The 20,551-nt window shown below is 40.8% G+C and overlaps 1 protein-coding gene across 1 annotated transcript in view; it reads left to right on the top strand.

Annotated features, from left to right (window-relative positions):
• Positions 1-20,551, top strand: part of CACHD1 (cache domain containing 1) — a 189,269-nt gene that overhangs the window by 115,625 nt on the left and 53,093 nt on the right. Inside the window, exons 5-6 of the mRNA XM_074961589.1 lie at positions 16,361-16,487; positions 19,072-19,216. Coding sequence (XP_074817690.1) covers positions 16,361-16,487; positions 19,072-19,216 — 272 coding nt within the window. The remainder of the gene's footprint in view (positions 1-16,360; positions 16,488-19,071; positions 19,217-20,551) is intronic.

The raw sequence follows: 20,551 nt of genomic DNA, 5'->3' as shown, positions 1-20,551 counted from the left end.
TTTTCTCCCTATCCCAGTCCTCTGTAGTGACTTAGAATTTGGAGATCTTGCAACAAATTTGATAAGGGAAGTACAAATTTGACTCTAGAACTTCTGGCTGTGTACCTCTTTAAAGCTCCAAGTGGTCTCTAGGTGATTCATTTCTGTGGTCATAAATGCTGTGAAATTTAGGATTGGCGGCAACATTCATCTTGTTTTTCCTTCCCTCTTCTCTGGGCACTCACCACTTCCCCTTTTGATTGACTGGGGTAGGGATGCTAAAACTTTCCCACTCAAGATTTTCAACTTGCTAGGAGTCTGAAGGCCATACTTAATTGTTTAAACAGCACTATTTCAGGCATCCTCACCTTCAACCCAGATGTTGGCCTGGAGAGGCGAGATGTCCCAACATAGAATCATAGGACTGGAAGAGACCTTGAGAGGTCATCTAGTCCAGTCATAGAATCATAGAATCATAGAATATCAGGGTTGGAAGGGACCCCAGAAGGTCATCTAGTCCAACCCCCTGCTCGAAGCAGGACCAATTCCCAGTTAAATCATCCCAGCCAGGGCTTTGTCAAGCCTGACCTTAAAAACCTCTAAGGAAGGAGATTCTACCACCTCCCTAGGTAACGCATTCCAGTGTTTCACCACCCTCTTAGTGAAAAAGTTTTTCCTAATATCCAATCTAAACCTCCCCCATTGCAACTTGAGACCATTACTCCTCGTTCTGTCATCTGCTACCATTGAGAACAGTCTAGAGCCATCCTCTTTGGAACCCCCTTTCAGGTAGTTGAAAGCAGCTATCAAATCCCCCCTCATTCTTCTCTTCTGCAGACTAAACAAGCCCAGCTCCCTCAGCCTCTCCTCATAAGTCATGTGCTCTAGACCCCTAATCATTTTTGTTGCCCTTCGCTGGACTCTCTCCAATTTATCCACATCCTTCTTGTAGTGTGGGGCCCAAAACTGGACACAGTACTCCAGATGAGGCCTCACCAGTGTCGAATAGAGGGGAACGATCACATCCCTCGATCTGCTGGCTATGCCCCTACTTATACATCCCAAAATGCCATTGGCCTTCTTGGCAACAAGGGCACACTGTTGACTCATATCCAGCTTCTCGTCCACTGTCACCCCTAGGTCCTTTTCCGCAGAACTGCTGCCTAGCCATTCGGTCCCTAGTCTGTAGCGGTGCATTGGATTCTTCCATCCTAAGTGCAGGACCCTGCACTTATCCTTATTGAACCTCATCAGATTTCTTTTGGCCCAATCCTCTAATTTGTCTAGGTCCTTCTGTATCCTATCCCTCCCCTCCAGCGTATCTACCACTCCTCCCAGTTTAGTATCATCTGCAAATTTGCTGAGAGTGCAATCCACACCATCCTCCAGATCATTTATGAAGATATTGAACAAAACCGGCCCCAGGACCGACCCCTGGGGCACTCCACTTGACACCGACTGCCAACTAGACATGGAGCCATTTATCACTACCCGTTGAGCCCGACAATCTAGCCAGCTTTCTACCCACCTTATAGTGCATTCATCCAGCCCATACTTCTTTAACTTGCTGACAAGAATACTGTGGGAGACCGTGTCAAAAGCTTTGCTAAAGTCAAGAAACAATACATCCACTGCTTTCCCTTCATCCACAGAACCAGTAATCTCATCATAAAAGGCGATTAGATTAGTCAGGCATGACCTTCCCTTGGTGAATCCATGCTGACTGTTCCTGATCACTTTCCTCTCATGTAAGTGCTTCAGGATTGATTCTTTGAGGACCTGCTCCATGATTTTTCCAGGGACTGAGGTGAGGCTGACCGGCCTGTAGTTCCCAGGATCCTCCTTCTTCCCTTTTTTAAAGATTTTTTTAAAGTCCCTTGTACTCATGGCAGGACTAAGTGTTATTTAGACCCATGGTTCTCAAACTTTTGTACTGGTGACCCCTTTCACATAGCAAGCCGCTGCGTGTGACACCCCCCCTCATAAATTAAAAACACTTGTTTATATATTTAACACCATTATAAATGCTGGAGGCAAGCGGGGTTTCGGGTGGAGGCTGACAGCTCACGACCCCCCCCCATGTAATAACCTCATGATCCCCTGAGGGGTCCCGACCCCCAGTTTGAGAACCCCTAATTAGACCATTCCTGGCAGGTGTTTGTCTAACCTGCTTTTAAAAATCACCAGTGACGGAGATTCCACAACCTGCCTAGGCAATTTATTCCAGTGCTTAACCACCCTGACAGCTAGGAAGTTTTTCCTGATGTCCAGCCTAAACTTCCCTTGCTGCAATTTAAACCCATTGCTTCTTGTCCTATCCTCAGAGATTAAGGAGAACAATTTTTATCCTTTCTCCTTGTAACAACCTTTTATGTACTTGAAATTTCCACCCTCAGCCTTCTCTTCTCTGGACTAAACAAATCCAGTTTTTTCAGTTTCTCTCATAGGTCATGTTTTCTAGACCTTTAATCATTTTTGTTGCTCTTCTCTGCAGTCTCTCCAGTTCATCCACATCTTCCCTGAAATGTGGCACCCAAAACTGGACACAATACTCCAGTTGAGGCCTAACCAGCGCAGAGTAGAGCGGAAGAATGACTTCTCGTGTCTTGCTTACAACACTCCTGCTAATACATCCCAGAATGATGTTTGATTTTTTTTTTTTCAGCAGTGTTACACTGTTGACTCACATTTAGCTTGTGGTCCACTATGACCCCCAGATCCCTTTCAGCAGTACTACTTTCTAGGTGGTCATTTCCCATTTTGTATGTGTGCAACTGATTGTTCCTTCCTAAGTGGAGTACTTTGCATTTGTCCTTATTGAATTTCATCCTATTTACTTCAGACCATTTCTCCAGATTGTCCAGATCATTTTTAATTTGAATCCTGTCCTTGAAAGCACTTTCAACCCCTCCCAGCTTGGTATCGTTCACAAACTTTATAAGTGTACTCTCTATGCCATTATCTAAATCATTGATGAAGACATTGAACAGAACCAGACCCAGAACTGATCCCTGCAGGAACACACATGGTATGCCCTTCCAGCTACATACATACACTGCTTCGCTATAATTGAAATGGAAGGCCACACACTTCTATCCATATTCAAGGTGAGCAGTCACAAACCACATGATAGAAGTCCATGGGCTACATTTGGCTCCGAAGGCATGTTTTTATTTTTTTTTTAAAGTTTTAGTTAGTGTTTTAAATTAAAGTTTTAATTTGATGTTCGTTAAAATATCTGGGGCAGTATCAGGTTAAAATCATATTTACAACAAATGTCCTTACTGTAAATTATTAAAACTGAAAGAATTTTAAAAATCTAATACACTTTTCACTATTTATGACATCTGTTCACCTATTCTTTTGGTTGCTTTTACTATGGAGAATTACATTTTTTTTAATATATTTTTTCAGTCAGTTTCCAGTCCATTTGACTTTCCCCTACAATAGCAGAGTGCTGTGATATTTGACTTGCAAACTCTGAAATGGAGGGAATGTTTGTTTAAGTCAAATTCCTGTGAAAGCATTTATTTTACTTCTGGAAGAATGCCTGTTGGTATAACATTTTGTTGAAGCTCTTATGAAAAAAATAACTTGGAGCCATAATTGCCTTAAAATGTCTTAATTAATTAATTAATTTGGATTTATGACCAAACAAAAAACTGACACCTATCCAAGGCTTATAGCCCCCCTGACACAGGTTACAAGATCAAATAATTAAATAGCACCTTATCCCTACTTGCCAACAAATGCTGACTCTTTAATGAGCATACATCCTAAAATCAAGCAGTGCAGGAGTAATGGACAGTTAAAAGCAAGAGGAGAGAGGATCAAGAGTACTGTATCACTGGAGAGGTGCTTCAGCATTTTTACCTGGAGTGTATATGATATTCTGGATTCCCACCTAGGCTGCTCCCAAAGCATTTCCTTTAATGGGAGCTCTTCATTCTGCCCATATGTTCTGATCAGGGAACAGGGTGCCAGTAGGAGAGACTAGAACAGCATGGGGAAACTTTGGGCAGGTGCATGGGAAAGGGGTGTGATGGGTTGTGTTTGGAACCAGTATAGAAATAAAGGTTGTTGCTAGGTTCAGGCCTAATGGAACCTGAAAGTTAGATTTTTAAGGATCAGTGGGAAAAAGACTTGGCCAGAGAGAACATGCACATGTTGGGCAGAACTGCCAGCCTCTTGTCAGTTTGATAGAACGTGTCTTCCAGAGCTTGTCTCAAGATTTTCAAATTTGCTTGGAGCATTTCCAAAGTAGTCAGCTTTTTGTTTCCCATGTTTTGAAATTAGAAGATTTAGCATAGAAATTTTTATTTGCTGCCCCATCTATTTCTGTTTCTGAAAACAGAACAATTGGGATTGCTTCTGGATGGGAACACAGATCTTCCCTGTGTGGTGTTAAAATGTTTGACATATATTGTATAAGGCCTTTTGTACTGTCACTAATGGCAGCAGCCAACTCTCTGCTGCCTGAAAGAAATTTTTAAAAACAAAAGAAACTGCAACAACAACAAAATTCAAGCAATTGAAAATGAGACCTGGAGTCATCAGTAGGTTGCTGGTTCTAATTTATCCTTATCAAATGCTTGTGTGGTGGACTATGTGAAATGAATCAACCTGTGTGTAATTCCCAGGGAACAAAAATCCGCATCATAGAAACCATCACCACCTCTGTAGTTGTCCCTTGCTCACTGGCTACCACATTGGTAGAATCAGTAGAGAGGCCAAGGATTTGAATGGACTTTAATCCCTGGAGTAGATTCCTTCTGGAATGAGGCTTGTTGACTATCTGGTAGGACAGTGTGAGAAAACTTGCCCTGCTACTAGGTGTGCTTCATCTGTTTTATGGATAGAGGACTTCAGCCTCCCATTCTGAGGATGAATAAAGAACTTCACTCCACATGGGAATTTATCCAACACATTTCACCAAGAGTGATGCTGGTGCCCTAGCTGGACAGCTGATACAGCTCTTCCCCCAAATCTCTCTTCCACACAGTACTGCTGAAGGAAAGTAGGAAAGTTTAGGTAGGAGGTTTAGGGTATGGATGGAGAGCTCAAACCCTGGATGAAATTCTAGGGTGCTTGTTTAGGAGCTGCTATCTCTTGATAGTTTGTGGAATTGCCTCCTCTTGGATCTTCCCACACCCACTGCTGTGACCTAGTTCTGTGGCATCTGTTACTTAAATGATAAATTTAGGACTAAGGGCTTATCTACAAATAGAATTACTCAGAAATAGCCCATGTATGGGGACACTTATTCTGGAATAAGAATACCTTTCAAAGTGGATTAAGCTAAACCAGGAGTGCCCAGCCTACAGCCCGTAGGCCATACATGGCCTATCAGAGCATTTCATAAGGCCTTTGGCCTGTTACAACACAATATACTAAGGACCAATTCATTAGCATTTTGTCATGTTTACATCATTTTAGTTTACACAAGTGTATAAATAGACAATACTGTACGTAGAAAAAACCTACCTACCTACATGCTAAACAAGATTAACTTAAAATATAAATCAATACAGGTGACTTTAAATCTTATTAAAATGTGTAGAATCTGTTTGGCCCACACAAGATTGTGCTTAGGTTTGTGTGTCCCTCCTGTGTAGTAAGTTTGGACACCACTGGGGTAAGCCAAAATAAGACACTCTTATTTGGCAGCAAGAGAATGCACACATAGAGTAAAGAGTAATTCAGGAATAGATTTTTCTCTTTAAATTCACATCCTGTGTATTAACTTTTAAGTGTAAACAAGTGTTGTTGCTTCTGGATCTCTGATATTTTTTTTCTGCCTTCTTTCCCTGCTCCTTCTGAATTCTGGGGAACTCCCAGCAAGCAGAGTTTGTATCTGGATGCAGCAGCATATTTGTGATTGGGCCCCAAACTTGCCACTCGGTTACACAACGGGTTCATGAGCCTATCACATCTTCCAACAGGCAGGAGTTCAAAGTGCTTTCTTGTTTGGGTCTACTTTTTTTTAAATCCAAGCCAGATCAATTTATTTGTGAGCCAGGTTATACTGCCCCTTTAGTGTTTTGCTTTTAAACAGCTATCTCACAATTTAAATAATCTGGTTTGTAGAAACCATGTGGAAAATATAAATTTAAACATTACTGTGTTCTCCCTTGACCTCAAATCTTAAATATTAATTTTGGCCCATGCCACACAGCCTCAGTAACTAGGATTAGAGGTGGGTATTTATAGGGGTTGGAGGGAACTGGAATTCACACCACAGGTTCCTGGCAAACCACAGGACTGTAACACAACTGCTGCTCTAGAAAATCCATAACCTGACAATAGACTCAATTAGTAGGCAGTAGAAGTAGTTGAGAAAAGGTAAGTATATTTCATGAAAATTTTCAAAAGAATTGAATGTATTTATTTCATTTGACATTTTCCATGACATATTTCATTATTTCTGTGAAACATTTTTTAAAAAAAACACCTTCATTTTGGTTAGAAATTAAAATACTTTTGCACATGGAAAATGGAAGGTTGGTAGAAAAAAGTGTGAGAGGGTGAGTGTGATGTGGTACCCCCCCCCCCGGCAATGAAATTAAAAATATTTAGTTGAAAAATGAAAAATTGTGTTCTAAATGAAATTTTTTCACATTTTTTATTTTGGTTATAAAGAAGTTTTCCATTGAGGGGGAGGGCAGTTGCTGCAGTTTTTGACCAGCTCTAGTAGATGGATAGGACACATGTAAAGAATCAAGTCTGGATCCTGGGGCCTTCATCTGCAAATCGTAGATCTCTATCACTTGAACAAAAGTAGAACTCTTTAACTGACAGTAACAGGTCCTTTACCGCTAGAGGTGAACGTCACTCCCAAAGCCAGCATGTTACTTGATCCCTTCATACCCTTATACCCCTCAGTAAGCATGATTCCTGTGGAACCTTTCCCAGCACAGCTCCCCTACCCCCAAACAATTTTTCTCAGCCTATTTAGAGCTACTGTAACCTCCTTTTGCAGATTGTAGAGAAGGTACAGGGCCCTGCAAAGCCACTTTGTGCCTCTGCTTAAGTGTGTTGGGGGAGGAGAGAGATTTTGTGTGCCCACTGCAACAGGGTGAGTTTCACGCAAAGAGCTGACATAGTTTTAGAAGTGACGCTATAAATTGGCATCTTTTTAGTCATCAAGCCTGTTCATTTATGTTTAGGGAATTGTGTCTGCCAACCTTACTGAATAAGGTTTTGTTACTAGTTAGCCTTGGAAAGCCAACAGAGCCACCCAAGAGTGAGCTGGATTTAATTCTGGCTAACAACATAAGTAGAATGTTAGTTAGGTTGCAGTCACAGAATCCTTTATCCCTGATGATGATAATGTATGAGTCAGGACACAACTTGACTTTCAAATCCAAGGTTAAATTTGCAGGGCTAGCAGGTGGAAAGAACATTTCTTTAATTGTAAACTTAACAAGTTCACTCTGGAATCATTGAAAAACAATAAACAAGGTTCTCCTTGATGCTGTTATTTAGAGTCACTCTTTAAAGAACTGCTACATGTGTATATATGCAGTATACCATCCTTTTTTGAAGGGTGTGCCCCATGTAGCCTATGGCACTCTTTCAAATTTAATACTCAACAAGAGAATTATAACTAACTGTTCTATAATGACTAATCATGTTAAATCTTTTTTTGGAATTTTTTTTTTTACTAAATGTTTGTGCTGCACTTTGAAGATTAATTAGTTAATGATTCTACCATGCTTTGAAGATGTAAAATGCAGTCTATAAGTGCTAAGTATTATCATTATCGCATTCTCTTTGAAGTTTTACAAAATTCCATCACATGGAGGTCTCCTTCTCAAAGTCCTTCATGCCTTGGTAGCAATTTGTAATTGGAGGGGGAGAGACAGAGAATATCCTTAAGTGCTCTGTTTTTTTAGTACTCTTAAACTTTTTTCCCCTCATATTTACAGCAGAATTAAGGAAATTAAAAGCTTTTGCACTCTTAGTTTTGAAATCTTGAACATTCAGCTTCCACAACCTCTGTCCAACAATGGGCCTTTATTTGGTGGAGTGGTTGGTTTCAGTCTCTTTATCCTAGCATGTACATTTTAAACAGGATGTATGTATATCATCCTACATGTTAGAGAGATTATGATAATGTACTTTTCAGAACTGTCCTGGAGACTCTGCAAATGGAAAAGGGAGGAGAAAGTGCATCTTGAGCTGAAAGCAGGGAGATCTATAAAGACCACTGTCTTGGCCAGGTCTTTGGAGACACACGAAATAAAATTAATAGCGAAAAGCCCTGCACTATTTCATGAGTGCACCAGCTAGCTTGTAATTCTGGAACTGAAAGAAGTTTGACAAATGCAGCCTTAAGTTAGAAGTCAGACAGTCAGGCAGTCCACCTTGTGATACATTTTGTCGCGCTCTTGTGCTTATAGAACCTGTCCCAAGATTGGCTTTGTTGGAAATATGAGATATTAAAGTACAGTCAATCATTTTAGAGATTAAAAGGTTTGGGTGAGGAAGAATAGAACCTAAAAAGAATATCTGCTTGGTTTTGTAGCAGGGAACAAGAAAGTAGGAAGACTCTGCAGGGATTTCTTGCTGCTTTAGTAGATTGAAAATAAGAGTGCACCTGAAGGAAATAAAGCTTATTTTTTCAGCTGTAGTAGTCCTTGCTTATCTGACAGCAGATAGTATGCTGTGGTCATAGAAAAATAAACAGGGGGTTATGATAAAATTGGCAGTCTCTGGCGAAGGCCGCCTTAAACTAACTCACTAGCTGAAGGAAATGAACCAGCAGAACTGTTTTGAAAAGGAAGAGCAAGAAGAGAGGCCGTTAAGGATGGTAGTGATTCTGGTAATTAGTTGGAGGTTTGAGAACAATCGGTTAATTAGGAAAGTGAACATTTTTATTTCATCAAGAGAGGAGCTGAATTTAAAGCATGTCTCATTAGCAAAATAATAGAGTCTAGCTTTAATGCAGCAATTAAGTTTTTTTTTTAAACTTTGCAAACTTTTTATATATTATAGATGGAATAATATTCTTTGAGTTACTTTTAACTGAGTGGTTAAATCCCAGATTCTTCACTGGTAACATTCAAAGATATATTTTTAAAACCCATTTTAAAAAAATTATTTTGGTGAAATTTCAGAAATTCAGCCTTTTTATATGAGTGAGAGATTAGTAATCTAGTTGTCAGGGTTGTTGATGTGACCACTTTGTTAAATAATAAAAGTGTAGGACTGGAAGGGACCTCGATATGTCATGTAGTCCAGTCCCCTGCACTGAGGCAGGACTAAGTGTCATCTAGACCAGTGGTCACCAACTGGTCGATTGTGATCTCTGGTGGCAGTGCAGTGTGGCTGCCACTAAGGCAGATTCCCTAGCTACCCCGGCCCCACACCGCCCTGGGGGCAGGGGTCTCCTTCTGTGTGCTGTACCTGCCTGCAAGCACCTCCTCCGCAGCTCCCATTGGCCAGGAGAGCTGCGGGGGCAGTGCTTGCTGAGAGGGGCTGCATGCGGAGCCACGTGCCTCCTGCCCTCCACACCCCAGGGACGCGTTGGCCCCTGTGCCCACCGCCGACTGGGAGCCACCTGAGGTAAGTGCTGCCTGGCGGGAGGCCGCACTCCAACCCTATCCCTGAGACCCTGCTTGGAGCCAGCACCCCATACCTCCTTCTGCGCCCTGACCCCCCCCCCCCGAGCCAGCACCCCATACCCCCTCCTGTGCCCCGACCCCCTACCCCAGCCCTAACCCCTCTCCCTGAGCCAGCACCCTGTACCCCCTCCTGCACCCCAGCACCCTATACCCCCTTCTGCACCCCAACACTCTGCCCCAGCCCGGAGCCCCCTCCTGCACCCAAACTGCCTCCTAGAGCTTGCACACCTGACCCCCTCCTGCACCCCAACCCCCTGCCCCAGGCTCAGCCCAGAGCCCCTTTTCATACTGTGAACCACTTGGCCCCAGCCCAGAGCCCGCTCCTGAACCCCAACCCCCTTCCCCAGCCTGGTGAAAGTGGGGGAGAGCGAGCGACAGAGGGGGGAGAATGGAGTGAGAGGGACGGGGCCTCAGGGAAGGGGCAGGGTAGATCCTGAGTTGCCCTTAGATTCAAAAAGTGATTTTGGGCGTAAAAAGGTTGGAGACCACTGATCTCAACCATCCCTGACAGGTGTTTGTCTAACCTGCTCTTAAAAATCTTCAGTGAGGGACATTCCACAGCCTCCCTAGGTTCTCTGTTCCAATTAGGAAGTTTTTCCTAATGTCTAACCTAAATCTCCAATGCTGCAGTTTAAGCCCATTACTTCTTATCCTGTCCTTAGTGATTAAGGAGAACCCTCCTCTTTATAACAACTTTTTACATACTTGAAGACTGTTGTCATGTCCCACTTCAGTCTTCTCTTCTCCAGACTAAACAAACCCAGTTTTTTCAACTTTCCTCATAAGTCATCATTTCTATATCTTCAGTCATTTTTGTTGCTGTCCTCTGGACTTTCTCCAATTTGTCCATATCTTTATCAAAGTGTGGTGCCCAGAACTGGACACAATACTGCAGTTGGGGGTTGCTCAATACCGAAAAGTGCTTAAATCCCAAAATCTACACTGCTGCTATTTGAATTTAAATATCCAGTGTTCACAACTTCTTGAGAGCTCAGATGTATGGCACAGCACATACATGAACCGATAGTATCTTCAAATAAACTGTGATCTTTTTGCTTAAGTGCAGAGCCCAAAAAGTACAGAACACACTCTGACATCTTCCGTCAGTTATTCCACACCTGGACCAAGAGCAAACAGCTACAATGTTTGCTGGCAGTCTTTTAGTATTCTCATCTGCCACCCACTAAACAACGCAGCTGAGCAATTCTCTCCAACAGCCTGTACTTGTGACTTGCAAAACTGGCTGCCAGGCAGGGAAACTAATAACAAAATGCAAGTGTAAAATAGCGAACAGGAGTTCAGTACTCTGCTACAAAATATTCCTGCACATACTTTGATGGCCTGATTTTCAGAGATGTTGAGTCTCTTGTTTCAAAATGTAAAAAAAGTAAATTTTTCAATATTTTAATATTGGGGAGGGGAAAGAGGGTACAAAACTGGTTTGTGTGAATGCTGTATCCGAAATCTTATTATGACGAGGCGTTTAAGAGACAGACTCAGCATTACCAACCCTAAGTGTTCAAAAATTGTGAGTCAGTCTCCACAAATCACGATTTGTTTAAAAATCATGAAAATTTAAAAATATTAAATGTTGGGGTTTTTTTTCCATTTGCCTTGTGTTTTTTGAGCCTTTATGGTTCATTTTTTTCAAGCTTTTCTCCACAACTATGAGGACTAGAAATTCTGGATTTTTTTTTTTTAAATGACACCTAATAACATGACTCCAGGAGTTGGGGCATAAAGAAAAACATGAAATATCATGATACGCTCAATAGTATTGCAAAAGTTGGCAACACAAAAACTTTTCAGATCACTCAGGATTTCTACTCCACATAAACCGTTCTCATCCCAAGGAAAGTATCTTGACAATGGCTAAACAAAGTTTCTGCCTACAGTTTGCATCCTGTGAGCTAACTACTAGTGTTTTGGGTTTTTGTTTTTTTGTTTTTTTTTAATATGTATAGTGCAGCTATCACGGTGTTGTTACACTGACATGTCAAGAGTAACACTAAAAAATTATTCCCAACCCCACAGCCTCAGAAAACATTTAGGAAATTTAGCAATATTCGCACATTTTTTTGACCTTTTAGGGCAAATGAATTCTACAGTGGTGAGCCCTCCACTTGAGAATGCTAAGTCCATAGATGCTGATTACTTGTACATCTGGGGCAGACACTTTGATCATCGCAACTGACCTCAGTTGCTGGCTAGGCACAGAGAGTGAGAGAGAGGCCAAAATTCTCAGCTTCATTCTCTTGTGTGAAAGTTAAATCATTATTTGAAGAGGAAAGAGGAAGTCTGAAGCAGTGAAGAGGGCGCTGGACTAGAAGTCAGGAGATCTGTGTTGTCTTTCCAGTTCTGCCACTGACCGTACTGTGATACTCTGAGCAAGTCACTTCAGCTCTGCATCCCCTTTAGTCCTTTTTCTGTCTTTTCTATTTAGGTTGTAAGATCTTCCGATCAAGGATTGTCTCTTTACTGTGTGTTTGTACAGTGTCAAGCACAATGGAGCCGTGAGATTGTTTGGGATTTCTAGGCACTACTGAAATACGCATAATGATAAAGGACAAAAACAGCAATAATTATACAAGATAAATGCACTGATCTGGACAGAGAGAAGCCATATAGTCACAAACCAGTCTGGGAAACCCAAGAAGGTGCTAAGCTGTTGAGGATGTACTTCAAATAACAATCTAACTCTCAGGTATTGGAAGTACATCATCTGGGTGTGGCTTGAAATATTCCCCTGCATTGATTCCATCCCGAATACTGCAGTATCCTGATAATGTATGAGAACCAGAACATGAAACTGACTTGCCTATTTTCAGCATCCATCCTGAGGGAAATGCAAGAAGTAAATTCTTTATTAAAGGTGAAATGTTAATTAGATCTTTTCCCAAAGTTCTTTCAAGTTTCTAATCAAAGGAGGTGTTTGTAACACAAGTAAGGAAATCTACTTTTTTTTTTTTTTTTTTACAAAATGCATCCATCTAAAGCTGATGCAGTCCCGTTAACACTGTTCGGCAAAATGCCAAAGTAATTCAGCTATTAAAAGTTTGGTTTTAGTTTGTCACAAGTGGAAAAGGCAATTTGGCTTGCGTGCAATTGAATCCTGTCATTGTCCTGATGGAATGCAGATTGGAGTCTTATGCTAATGGATTGGTGTTCTCCCTCTTCTGTGAGTTGTTAGTGTTTTTTTCCTCTTGCTTTAACAGGATCAGTGGGAGTGCAGCTGTCTAATGTCATCTGTAGGAGAAACCTAGCAGTTGTGTTGCATGTCTGTTGCTTCCTTCATCTTGTGTCAGTCTTTTTTTGGTAACAGGAGAGGTACGCACCTTAAATGACAGCTAGGAAATCTCCATATGACTGTAAGAGGGAAAAAAATCCAAGTGCTGTTTCTGTGTCTCAGGGTGGGGTTCTTTGGGACACCAGGACTCGTGGTTTTAATGTGTTCTGTCAGAGGTGGTACAAATATGAGTGTCTAATTCTGGTGACTTGAATTTAGTGTACTTAATACGGATTTCTGTAATGTCTGTAAAATAATGTTAGTTTAGCATCAAATATTAACCATTCCTGATTATATCTGTATCTATATATATATCAACCTTATCATGGACAGACTAGATTATCTGTGTTTCTCACTGAGCCATGTCTGTTTTGTTAATGTCATTGGGTATAAATTACTGGCATACAGCTGTTGTGCTGACTTTTTTGTAGTGTCCGGCAGCTGTTTCTTCTCTAGGATTAAATGTCTACATAAAGTTTTTGAGTCTCTCTTCATAAATTAAAACTTTGTTGAAGCGCTTCCTATTTTAATAATGAAGCAAGTGCAGTCTAAGGGAATGAATGAACATGCTCTAGGTACTGGAGTAGGGCTTCGGGATCCTGTCCCCAAGAGCTATATTTCATGCTCTATTGCTGACTCACTGTATGACCCTGGACAAGTTACTTTGCTTATTTGGTCCTCATTTTCCATCTGTAAAATGAGTGTAATAATGTTAACCTACCATAAGAGGGGTTTGCAAGAGCTTTGGATGAAAAGTGCTATAAAAGTACCTGGTACAACGACCAAATCAAGCAGTATCATTTTGTGCGAAAAGGACACATACTTTCTAAATTAAAATTGTGTGCCCATGAAGGCCAAAGGGCACAATTACAACGTAAAGCCATAGCCCAAGGTAGGAGGTTCTGGTGCCACTGCGGCTCAGCAGTGTGGTCATTGCATCCCCATTTGACAGAGAGCTTGTGTTCCCCTGGCAGGCAGCCAGCTTTGCTAACTGGTACAGGGTGACAGGGCCATGGTTCTGTTCTCTATAGTTAGAGCCCTACCAAATTCACAGTCCATTTTGGTCAAATTCACGGTCATAGGATTTTAAAAACTGTCAATTTCATGATTTCAGCTATTTAAATCTGAAATGTTACAGTGTTGTAATTGTAGGGGTCCTGACCCCAAAAGAATTGTGTGGTGGCCGCAAGGTTATTGTGTGGTGGGGGTGGGTGGGGGATGGCGGTACTGCTACCCTTACTTCTGCATTGCTGCTGGCGGCGGCTCTGCCTTCAGAGCTGGGCAGCGGGAGAGCGGCGGCTGCTGGCCGGGATCCCAGCTCCGAAGGCAGAGCCGCCGCCAGCAGCAGCGCAAAAGTAAGGATGGCCTGGTATGATTATTGCCACCCTTACTTCTGTGCTGCTGTCTGTGGAGCTGGGCCCTTAATCAGCAGCCGCAAATCTCCGGTCGCCCAGGTCTGAAGGCAGCAGCACAGAAGTAAGGGTGGCAATATCGTGACACCCTCTAAAATAACCCCTGGTGACCCCCCTGCAACTCCCTTTTGGGTTAGGACCCCCAGTTTGAGAAACGCTGGTCTCCCCTGTGAAATCTGTATAGTATAGGGTAAAAGCACACACAAGACCAGATTTCACGGTTCATGGCGTGTTTTTCGTGGCCGTGGATTTGGTAGGGCCCTATCTATAGTGAAGCATTTTCTGGAAGCTTGGAGCAGTCCTTGGGTTCAGGGATCACCACTGGTGTCCATCCCTTGCACAAATGAGGGTGTGGTGTAATTGGGAGAAAGCTTCTTGTATCCTTTTAATCTCTTTGGCGCACTCTCAGGTCCAGATATTATTGAGCCCTGACTGATGGGAACCGTATTTACTGAAAGTTCCACAATATATTTGTATCAGATCATGAAAATATATAAGCCAGATGATTTTAGCAAATCAGGCCATAGCCTCATTACTGGCCATCTATTAGTTACTTTTTGAGGCTATTTTGATACAAAGAATGTGCAGCACACTCATGATCTGTCACTGAGAAAAGTAAAGGAACTTTTTCTAATGGACCAGAATGCATGGGGGGATTCATGTATAAACTACAAAAATAATCTTCCCTTTAATTTTTAACTTCCGTTTTCTGTAGACACATAGTATCCATTACAAGTAGGATTCAGTATCATCCTGAGTTAAGGTTCTCTGAACATTTTCCGCCCAAATATTATTTGCAATAGTAACATTTGCATGTAACTTGCTTATCGTTGTTTCCATCACAAACTTGAATTTCAAGAAGTATGTAACCTCAGTCGTAAATATTTTGCAGTCCAGTACTGCTAGGCAAGGGGATGGATTTTACTTTTGTGGTGCTGATTTATTTGTAAAGTGTGTGTGTGTGTGTATTCAGCCATTTTCAAGTGAAAGGACTACAAAAGAGCTAGTGGTTTCAGGTGTATTTTTGGGCAATCACTTTAAAAAACAGCCTCCTAATTCAGAGCCCCACCACTCCATACTACAGATCAGTTCAGTGGTTCCCACTTTATTTTTGTGGAAACTCCCCCATTGCTGGGTGCCTCTTCCCACTAATGTCGCTTTGTTTGTGTTTTTGTTCTCTCTCCCTTCCTCCCCTGCTGGCTTCCTGGTGTTAGGCTGCCTGTGGTCCTGGGAGTGGGCCAAGCTGTGTATCGAAGCAACAAAGTGAAGCTTTTTTTGCAGGCTGCTTTCTTGTAGCCATGTACAGATGAGCTGCTCTCACATTCTTCTGAGCTGGAGGGGAAAGCAGGGGGTTTTTCAAGTAGTTGCTTGAAACAGAAGTAGTATGTTTGCAGTGGGGAGGATTGGTGATTGTGCAGCTTTCTTTACCCTCCTTCCTCCTCTGCTGTCTTATGGGCCCCTCTTCCCATCATTCCTCAGGTAGGAAAATAATGCACTAGTGCTCTGGGTATTTGGAGGGGACAATGTTCAACGAGGATTTGAGTGGTTGGGGATTCATCCTTGGGAAAAGTGGATATTTTGTATGCGCGTGACATCTTCCAGGAGAAGCTGCATGGACACAATGGCTCAAAGAGCAGCTTTATGAATTGTATGGAGAATGCAGGTACTAAGGAAATGTCCAGGTGTGCTAAAGGAGCTGTTACAATCTATTACATCAATTCATTGTATACTAAGAAGTGGAGTTCCTGGCAGTGAAACAATGGCTAGGGAAAATGTGGTGTTCTCCACAAAAAATATTAAAGTATCACTAAGGACATGACCAAACTGAGCAGTCTGGATGTTAGATGTTAAATCAGGATCATACATGATTGAGACATGAAGTTTTATCTCCCTTCCAATACTACTACCTGTTGTTGTTGGCATTAGGTATTATAACTCTGGATATTCTAACTATTCATGTAAACAGGAGATATTTTGAAGATGCCATGTATAAATGCACACGTCTCCTTTGACTTTCCTTTGCAGTCCCATTCATTTTTTTCCTTTTCACTCCGTAGTTCTTGCTGACAATCTGAAGTCTAACCCAGGAATTAAATGGCAATACTTCAGCTCAGAAGAAGGCATTTTTACTGTGTTTCCAGCGCACAAGTTCCGGTGTAAGGGAAGTTACGAACATCGTAGCAGGTATGATTTTATTCTTTTGTGCTCAGATGGAAACAAGTGCTAAAATTATATTCTCAAAATATTGTTTTCAATCCAGCATCCTGCTTTTCTAGAGGATCCTCATGAACATTGAATCCACTTCAAAAGTTATTTTTTTCCTCCCTTGGTATCCTGCTGTTAATTGATTTATCTCATTAGACTGACCTCACAGTTTGTAAAGCAAGCCCCATCCTTTCATGTATTTATACCTGCTCCTGCATTTTCACTCCATGCATCTGATGAAGTGGGTTCTAACCCACGAAAGCTTATGCCCAAATAAATTTGTTAGTCTCTAAGGTGCCACACAGACTCCTCATTATTTTTGCTGATACATACTAACACGGCTATCACTCTGAAAATTGAATCTTTAGGTTGTTCTAAAAATCAGCAAATCAAACTTTCAGTAGCGATTTTGCTTGGAAGGATAAAATAAGATTACCCTCCAACACACTCACCTTTCCCTAGCTTCAGCTTAATAACCTTAACAGCCAGTAAACATTTGTAAGTAATGCCTCAGCCAGCTAACATTTTGTAGATGGTAGAGAAACGCAGAAGATGGTAGAAAATCAGTTCTTCATTTTCTGCTAGGAAACTTACTTGAAATTCAACAATAAACTAGGGAATAAGCGGTTGGATGATTCAGATAGCCATGCTAATAATCTGTTTATGATGTAATCCTGTTGGAAAGTAGCTTGAGTACAGTTTTTTTCCTCCCTGGACTCTAGTGCCCTTCACTATATGAATTTTAGCACCAATGCATAGATCAACCTGGTGAAAGGTTGTAATGTTAAGTCATTCCTACAGTTGAATTTCACATCAGCCATTTTGAAATGTATACTCCTTTGCAAGTGCTGTAATGCAGTTATTGGTCCTGATCTTGCAGTCCTTTCTCCGAAGGACCTCCTCACTGATTGTAATGAGAAGTTCTGCCTGTCTGGAAACTGCAGGATTGAGGCCTACTTCCCTTTTGTAGAAAGGCCTCTGAATTTTCCTAGTTACAATTTTTTTAAATGCATGGTTAACATTGGAGGTAATGGACTACTTACAAAGGTTTGTAATTTGCTTGCCAGCATAAAAAGGCACCTTGTGGTGGTATTTTGAGAAAATCTAGTCGCCTGACTCTCTCCTTGTATATTAGCTAATCATGCTGGATAATGAATCTTACTGAGGAGATATTAGTTCATACAGGAATATTTCCATATAAGAGAGAGATGATCATAGAGACTGAAAAATGTGTTTCACTTATCTGTCAATATTGAGCAATCTAATCTAATATGTAGGTGTTTACCCCATAGTCATCATCATATGATCTGAGTAGCTGGGCTTGTTTGAACATACTGTGGTTTGAGAAGGGTGTGGTCTAAAGATTGAGAGCCAAGAATACTTGAGTTCTAATCTCAGATCTGACACAGACGTCCTCTGTGACCTTGTGCAAATTATTCAATCTCTGCTTCAATTTCTCCATAAGTAAATTAGGAATATTTTTTACCAGTACTTACCTGAGAGGGTTTGTTGGATGAACTAGTTAATCTTTAAGTGCTTTGAAGATCAAAAGTAGTGTGTAAATGGTAAGTATTAATACCACTGTAGAGCTGTAACCTGTTCTATAATTAAGAAATAGTTTGTGCCAGCTAAACTTAGTTTGTGCCTTTTCTAAAATCTTCTGCATTTCCTCTAAAGGACTTCTGTGGGTGATTTTGATGTACTAAAAATTAGATCCCAAACTCATGCTTAAAGTCAAGTAGTTTTAGGTCTATGCTAACAGGGAAAAAGGGTTCTGTTGTTTTTGACTTCCTTATTCAAGATCCTTCTAATTTCTTCCAGCTTTAAGTCCCTGAAAAGAGATCTTCGGTAAATCTTTCTCACATACCTCATGGTATCAAACTATATCTGAACGTTTCACCAAGTAGTATATTTTGATGTTGGCAAACATATACATGAAAACGCTGAGTACTTTTAGCAGACTTTGACAAATTTTGATAATCCAGTTTAAAAATGCACAGATAAGAAGGGCTTGTGGAGCATGACCTATGTGCATTACATTCCAATGCATTGGTAGAAAAGCCCTTCCTGGCAGGAGCCTTATTCTCATTGTGATAAACCAAACCTACTGTGCTAACGCAATTATACACAGCTTGCACAGATTTTTACTTGTCGTGTAACCAGCAAACATTCAGTATTGTACTCATCTCTCCATATGGCCAAGATAAACTGCATCAAGCATTCATCATGAGCAAAAAGAAAAGGAGTACTTGTGGCACCTTAGAGACTAACCAATTTATTTGAGCATAAGCTTTCGTGAGCTACAGCTCACTTCATCGGATGCATTCAGTGGAAAATGCATTCAGTGGTACTCCTTTTCTTTTTGCGAATACAGACTAACACGGCTGTTACTCTGAAACCTGTCATCAGGTTAAGTTTTCAAGGTATTCTTCGCGAATGTAAAATTTCATGATGCCAAGCAATTATTCCTTTTTTCTTTTTCTTTTTCTTTTCAGTTGTAAACTGCTATGGAAACTGTACGCTGAGAGGTCATCATGATGTCAATATGTTTGTGTCATTTCAGGCCTGTCTACGTCTCTACGGTTAGACCCCAATCTAAACACATAGTTATCATTGTGGACCATGGGGCTTCAGTCACAGAGACACAACTTCAAATTGCCAAAGATGCAGGTCAGGTCATTCTGAGCTCTATAGATGAACATGATAAGGTGAGTTTGCACTAAGCCACTAGTGTATCTTTCCTTAGTTTTTACCATCGTCGGGGAGTGGGGGGTTGTTTACATTTTCATTTTTTCATTTATCTAAAACAAAATCCTATTTCTGAGTTATTTATCTGTAATGCTTTCAGCTTTTTAGGAAACATTTTGTAACCATTTTTGTAATGGAAAGCATTGTGATACAGTGCATTAGGTACAGGACCAGATGTTAGGAGAGCTGTGTACTAATCCCTACTCTACCATTTGGCACACTAAGTGGCCTAGGGCAAATCATTTAACCTCTGAGACCATTTTCCAGGCTGTGAAATGAAGATAATTTACTTCACTAACTTACGGGGATGATGTGAAACATAATTAATGTCTGCAAAGCTCCCAGAGAGTTTAGATAAGAGAAGGGGAAGGCTAAAGCACAGGGGCTGGGTTCCATTTTGCAGCTATGTTGCAGACATTCTGCATGGCATTGGGGTCACTTTACCTTTCTCTGCCCTAATTTTCTTCATCCATAATATAGGAATAAGACTTAGTGCATGGAAAGAATTTTCAAATCCTATGGTAGAAGGTACTGTGGATTCAATGTAGCAGAATGCTTAAGCGTGTGCTTAAAGTTAAGCATGTGCTTAAGTGTTTTGCTGAATCAGGGACTATATGAAGGGGAAATATTTATTATAAGTTAAAACAACACTTTAATTATGCAGTAACTTGGTAATTTTTGAAATCTGTTTTACAGGCACACATTTACGGCTCTTGTGGTATGCAGCAGTGTTTTTATTTGGTCACTACTTTTGCATCAGTCATAGCTCATAATAAAGTATGCCACTTCATAAACTGTATCTTACTGATACATTTAATAGTGCAAGGATTATCATTGCTTTCTTTAACTTATCTACAGGATAAAAAATGGTTGTGAATTTGGCTCACTTTCAATAAAATATTAAAAGTACAGTAAGTTAGTATAGAGCTCATCATGTTTGCCTGTGGAAATTTCCTAGTTTTTTCCACAAGCACTCCATTTTTCTGTAGGCACTGGAGATTTATTGAAAATGCTCTCTGCAGATTTTGGGTTGAGATATCTATAGCTTGCTTAGCTTTTTTTTTTTTTTTTTTTGCCTATGAGAGTATAGTAACTATTATGTGTGAGCAGAATGAAGCAGATTTAATCTGAGAAAAAAAGGCCAAAGTCTCTTTTTACCTTAATCAGCATAAGTCTAATCCTTTTCAAATGTGATGGATTTATGCCTCAAGCATTTTATTTTTTAACAATTGGTTTTAAATCCACAGAAACTTTTCTGTTGGCTTATCCTTGTGTATGCTATATCAGTACATAAG

This window comes from Natator depressus, chromosome 8, assembly GCF_965152275.1.
Source record: "Natator depressus isolate rNatDep1 chromosome 8, rNatDep2.hap1, whole genome shotgun sequence".
NCBI classification, from domain to species: domain Eukaryota; kingdom Metazoa; phylum Chordata; order Testudines; family Cheloniidae; genus Natator; species Natator depressus.
The sequence above is the reverse complement of the archived record's forward strand: the minus strand, read 5'-3'. Positions and strand labels throughout refer to the sequence as shown.